The sequence below is a fragment of the Pteropus vampyrus genome, unplaced genomic scaffold (genome assembly GCF_000151845.1).
Source record: "Pteropus vampyrus isolate Shadow unplaced genomic scaffold, Pvam_2.0 Scaffold423, whole genome shotgun sequence".
NCBI lineage: Eukaryota > Metazoa > Chordata > Mammalia > Chiroptera > Pteropodidae > Pteropus > Pteropus vampyrus.
The window spans coordinates 422,578-428,586 of record NW_011889204.1 but is presented as its reverse complement, the minus strand read 5'-3'; the positions used below and the strand labels follow the sequence as shown (position 1 = coordinate 428,586).

The 6,009-nt window shown below is 47.8% G+C and overlaps 1 protein-coding gene across 1 annotated transcript in view; it reads left to right on the top strand.

Annotated features, from left to right (window-relative positions):
* Positions 1–4,381, top strand: part of GPR55 (G protein-coupled receptor 55) — a 16,434-nt gene extending 12,053 nt beyond the window's left edge. The window contains exon 2 of the mRNA XM_011381036.2: positions 3,239–4,381. Within this exon, the coding sequence (XP_011379338.1) occupies positions 3,247–4,206 (960 nt within the window). The 5' untranslated portion in view covers positions 3,239–3,246 and the 3' untranslated portion in view covers positions 4,207–4,381. The remainder of the gene's footprint in view (positions 1–3,238) is intronic.
* Positions 4,382–6,009: the final 1,628 nt, after the last annotated feature.

Here is a 6,009-nt window from a genome sequence, read left to right as displayed (position 1 = left end):
TCTTTCTACCCAGTCCTTCCTTCCTTCTTTCATCCCACAGGTGTCAGACTTGTTTTGTGGTCTGAAGCCTCTCCTTATCTGCTCCTACTCCCTCTTCCTTTATCCTTCACAGATCTTTCCTCTAATAAATCTTTCAAATGTCTAATACTGTCTTAGCATCTGCTCCTCAAGCCTCCCAACCACTCACCTCATACTGCAACCAGTTGATTGGCGTGGATCCCTGAACTGGCCAGGGCAGGAGCTTTCAATGGCCCCAGGCAACAGGTTAAGTGAGGGGGAGGTTGCTGGCCCCAACTACAAGTGACCTGGATTTTACTGGCAGCCCAACTTTGAAAAAAAAAAAAAAAAAGACTGTTTGATCTCTTACTGCAGCCTGAAGTCTTTTTATCTTATTCCAGTGAAGTTCCTGATCTTTTTTTTTAAGATTTTTTTTAAAGATGGTTTTCTTGAACTTTCAGAGGGAATTCAGAGGATTAATTTTTCAGATTCTCTGTTCATCCTGACATTAACTGGAAGTATTTTTTTAACCTAATTTCTTTTTGCCAGTTTCATAGAGTACTTCCTCTGGCTTCAAAGATTACCCTTTGAAAAGTTCCCATTTGCTGTTTGTCAGTAATTCAAATGTGACCGTTAGGGTCTTCCTACTGGGAAACGCTGACAGCCAAATCCCATCTGTTTCCACACGTACACTCGGTACAGTCAATTCAGGCAAGACCTGGCATTCTAGAGTATGTGCTTTCCATCAGACCATTTTTCTCTCTTTTTCACAGATGCTTTTTCTTGACCACTTTAGTTCTAGTCTTCACGTCAACAGCAATGTGCCGGGGTTACCCATGGAGTTTGCTTAAGCATGACCCAGCCCCAAATAGTTGCCCCGAGTTCCTTTTTGGCATTCTTGTTCAATCTCCTTAAACACGAACTTTTTTCACTCTTATCTTTGTGGGGCTTGGTTTTTTGCTATTTCTGATGTTGAAAGTGACTTCTCTAAAGCCGATGGTGTTGTAACCCATTTCAGTTAGAGCAGGATTAGGTTTTTGTCTACTTTCTCATCATTTTTTTTTGAAATTTACCTTGTTGGTTCCAAGTTATTCTAGCTATTTTTTAAAAACAGACCTGTGACTATTTTGGCATATTTAGTTGCAAGGAGGCAGCCTGCCAGTTCGCATCTATGCTGGAGTTTAGAAATGGCATTCTATATAGAATCTTAAAAATACTCAAATCTTTCCTTCCCAAAGGCCCCCAAGGGAGTTGAAATGACAAGACATAATAGAAGAATGGGAATTCCCTCAGCGATAGCTCTGTAGCAAAGAAATAAGTCACCCGGATGTTTATGGTGGATATTTTCTTTCCCAGGAAAGCCCTAGGAAAGAAACCTAAGGGTTCATCAATAGGCTATTGGCTAAATGAGTTGTAGGGTATCCACACAATGGGATGCAATGGCGCCATCGGAATAAAAGCGTGGAATCATAGATGCTGATGTGAAACAATTTCCAAGTAACATTGTAAGGTGAAAAAGTAAGGGACAGACCTGGGAGTCTAATATTTTCCAAACGTTAAAAAGAGTCATACGTGTACATGCATATATGTGTATGACTCTTTTTTAAAATTTCCAAGTATGATATATATACACTTGGAACATTTCTGGAAAAATTATGTACAGTCTGTTAACCATAGTTGCCTCTAGAAAAGACAACTGAGGCCTTGGGGTGTGATGGAGGCTGCTGTCTTTTGTCTGTTTTTTTGGACTGTTTGAATATCTTATTGACTATGTAGAATATATATTCATTCGTATGTTGAATCCCTGACCCCCGGTGTGATGGTATTAGGAGGTGGGGACTTTGGTTAGGGGACTAGCTCACGAAGGCGGAGCTCCCACGAATGAGGTTAGTGCCCTTATAAAACACCCCAGAGCGCTCTCTCTTGCCCTCTTTCTGCCATGTAAGGACACAGCAAGAAGCTGGTCATCTGCAACCTAGAAGGGGGCCCTCACCTGAGTATGCTGCACTCTGATCTTGAGCTTCCAGCCTCCAGAGCTATGAAAAATAAGTTTCTGTTGTGTATAAGCCACCCAGTTTATGGTATGCTGTTGTAGCAGCCAGCTTCCTTGATGCAGAATCCCACAATGGCATACAGCCCTGCCCCAACCCCCAAAGTGACCAGGCTTTTAGGTAAGACCTGGCCAGGGCCTACCCTGGACCCTTGTCTTTGGCCTGATTAGAAGCCCTGACTTGACACCGCCCCCAGCTACCCTGCTTTCTCTGCCGGCCCCCAGCATCCCTGTGCAGCCACACCTATAGCCTTGGTCCTCTTGTCCCTGAGACCAGTTCTAGTTTTCTACCTGTCTAAAGAACTTTCTTTGCCCTATGGAGTCGTTAAGCCCTCATTTCATTCTCTTCGAGGATGTTCTTTCTTTCCTATTTCTCCATTTTCTGTCTGGTCTTCTCCTCAGAGTAGCAAGAGGCTGTAGCAACTATAGACTTCGTATCTTCCCAACTTAAAGTCCCACAGAAAGGGCCCCAAGTCCTATCCTAGAAACCCAAGGAAGAGTTTCTTTATTTCTCATTGCCTCTGGGTGGGTCACGCGTTTATCTCTGAACCAATGAACCAGTCACTGTGTCTGGGGGAATGTGATGCCCTGACTGCGACCAGCCATAGAGTCAGGCAGGGTCAACTCTGTCCAGCCTTTGGGAATGTGGGCGGGGAGAGCAGAGGGACAATGTACAAAGAGGAGCTGGGGCCTGGAAACAGTATTTGAATCCCTGAGCAAGCTGCAGCTCAAGTCAGTGCTGCCCTAATTTTTGTGTTTTCAATTATGTGAAATTCTCTCTTTACTTAAACTGATTTGGGTCAGGGTTTGTGTCACTGTTACTACTTTTAACAGAAGGATTTCTGATTGAAAAAAAAGGGACAGATATTCAGGCACAGTTCTGTTTTCATAAAAGGAAAAGGCATGCGTGTGTGCGCGCGCGTGTGTGCGTGCGTGCGTGTGTGTGTGTGTGTGTGTGTGTGTGTGTGTTTACGGAATGAGAGAGAGTCTGAATGATATATATGAAAAAGTAACAGTGTTACATCCAGGCAGCAGGATTAAAGGTAATTTTTTCCTGTTGTTTCTAATTGTCATTTAATGACATGAATTGCGGTATGAGAAAGGGAATTGTTTCTTATTCTTGACAAAGCCGTGTGAATCAATCACTTCTGGAGAGTGAGATGAACTCTACCAACTCTGTCGTTGATGTAGGAAAGAACATGAGTCAGCTCAACGAAAGCAAGAACTGCTCCTTCCATGATGTGGATGAGCTGATGAAAATCATGCGGCTGGCGACCCACATCCCCACCTTCCTCCTGGGCCTGCTTCTCAACCTGCTGGCCATCCGAGGCTTCCACACCTTCCTGAAGAGGAGGTGGTCGGAGTATTCCGCCACCTCCATCTACATGATCAACCTGGCGGTCTTCGACCTGCTGCTGGTGCTCTCCCTCCCGTTCAAGATGGTCCTGGACCACGTGCGGACTCCCTTTCCATCCCTCTGTACCTTGGCGGAGTGTGTCTACTTTATCAGCATGTACGGCAGCGTCTTCACGATCTGCTTCATTAGCCTGGACAGATTCTTGGCCATCCAGTACCCGTTCCTGGTCAGCCACTGCCGGTCCCCCAGGAAGATCTTCGGGATCTGCTGCGCCATCTGGGTCCTGGTGTGGGCCGGGAGTATCCCCATTTACAACTTCCACGGGAAAGTAGAAAAGTACACGTGCTTCCACAACATGTCCGATGGCACCTGGAGTGCCAAGGTCTTCATCCCCTTCGAGGTATTTGGCTTTCTTCTTCCCATGGGTGTCATAGGTTTCTGCTCCTTCAGGAGCATTTACATTCTGGTCAGCCGTTGGAACCACACCCAGGAATGGATCCAGCAGAGGGCCTGCATCTGGACGATAGCGTCCAGTCTGGCTGTCTTTGTGGTCTCTTTTCTTCCTGTCCATCTGGGTTTCTTCTTGCAGTTCCTGGTGAGGAACGGCTTTATCGTGGAGTGCAGAGCTAGGCAGAACATCAGCTTGTTCTTGCAGTTGTCCCTGTGTTTCTCCAATATCAACTGCTGCCTGGATGTTTTCTGCTACTACTTTGTCATCAAAGAGTTTCGTATGGGCATCATGGCCCATCAGCGTTCCAGAGGCCAGCCGTCCCTCCAGGATTCGGTGACTACCAGGGGCTAAGGGAAGAAAGCTCTGCTCAGAGGAAGGAAACCCTAGCCCCGATTCCAGTAGCAGACAACCTGTTCCAGGATTTCGATGTGGAGGGATGATACGTGGTACAATGAGCGTTGAATTGTCCTTTCGGATGCTCATTGAACGCTGTCTTTGTTCATTATGCCCCGAAGACCTTTTGCCCACACCCAGAGAGCTCAACATAAATCACCCAGTTTTGGGGGATTTCTGATAAATGTAAGAACCAGATGAATTCTTCATTTCTAAGTCCAAAAATCATGAGGCAGAAGAATTGAGAAAGAAAACAAGACCATCTGAACAAGGCTGTTCCCAACTCTCCCCTCTCTTTCTGTTAGACTAGGAAATTCTGGAAAGGAAGAGAGGGAGGAGTTAGGAGAGAGGAACAAGAGGCTTGGTCATGGGAGGAGGGGTCCTGAGCAGAGACGAAGTGGTGGGGATGGCTCAAGCTCCTTTTTACTTTGGGGATCCTGGGGTGGGGCTTTCCAGTCCCTTCTGAGGCTCTGTTAGTCAATAACCTTGCAGAGATGACAGTAAGTGGGGGTGATCAGGGCAGAGCAAGTATGCACAGAGAGCCCCAAGTTCCCTATGGGCTTTTGAAAGGCCTAGAAAGCCAGCTAAACCTTTCCACGTCCACGAGAAGCCTGCGGAAGAACGAGGGGGCTGGTGTGGACAAGGATGTGGTGAAGCTGTGGACACTTTGTGGATGCAGAGAGGACAGAGCGGATAGCTGTTGGTGACACCTGAGAGCCATGAGGGTACAGGATACACCTGGGGAAAGAAGGAAGGAGACAAGCCAAGGACTGGAAGTGGACAGTCCCTCCCACATTGTCACCGGGGTATCCATTGCATGGAGTTTTAGCTCTGGCCTGTGGGAGGAGAGGCAACGGAGACAAGTCCACGGAGACAAGCCCGGGAGAGGGGACATCCCAGCCGTGATCGTCTCGCTCTCTTGAACAGACTGGGGAGCTGTTCACCGTTTCCTTGTGAACGATGAGAAAGAATCAGATTTGATTTGGTTCAGCCAGAGGCGAATAAGGAAGAATAAGGAACAGGTGTTTGTCTTGCCTACCTGCGTCTCTGCTGTGGTCACAGTGGCATCTGGCCATGGGGGCCCTGTCCACAGAGCTGTCCCTCTCCAGTGGCTGGGAGGGAGAAAATGCGTCAGCCAGGAATGGAGGAACGATCTTGAGGGCACCAGGTGTTTGGCAGTTCTTGGCTGGAAACAAAACAACTGAGTCACGGCTTGGTTCCAGCCCCTCTAGTGATCTAAGTGGGAGCAGCAGAGACAGCTTAAGGCCTTCGATGACTCAGCTGCTCCACAGAGTCAAATGATTGGAAGGATAAATCGTGGGCTGGTTCTGCGAGATGGAGAGAGTGGGGTGAGAAGTCACAAATGAGACAAGGGAAAGGTGTTTTGGGAAAGCAACCACCTTCTACCTGTGGGATAAGAGGTCCCACCACCAAGTGGCGGGTGGAAGGAAGGTGTCGTGGGGGGAAGAGGGTGATTTAGAGAAAACTCTGATGGGAGAAAGGGGCGAGCTTGGGCGATTGCCCCAGGCTTGACAAGATGGAGCTCTGTGACGGGGGTGGACGTGGCCAAGGATAGACGACAGAGCTGCTTCCTGCTTGAGACTCTCCCCTTGACTGAGGACCACCCAAGGGCAGGAGCCCAGCCTTCTCCTGCCTCCCCTGAAGCTTACTCACTGGTTAGGTGGCGCTCTGTGGGGCTGGAGGGGAGGGTGATGAAGAAAGTATGGGTGAAGGGGTGGAAATCAGTATGGAGAGCCAATC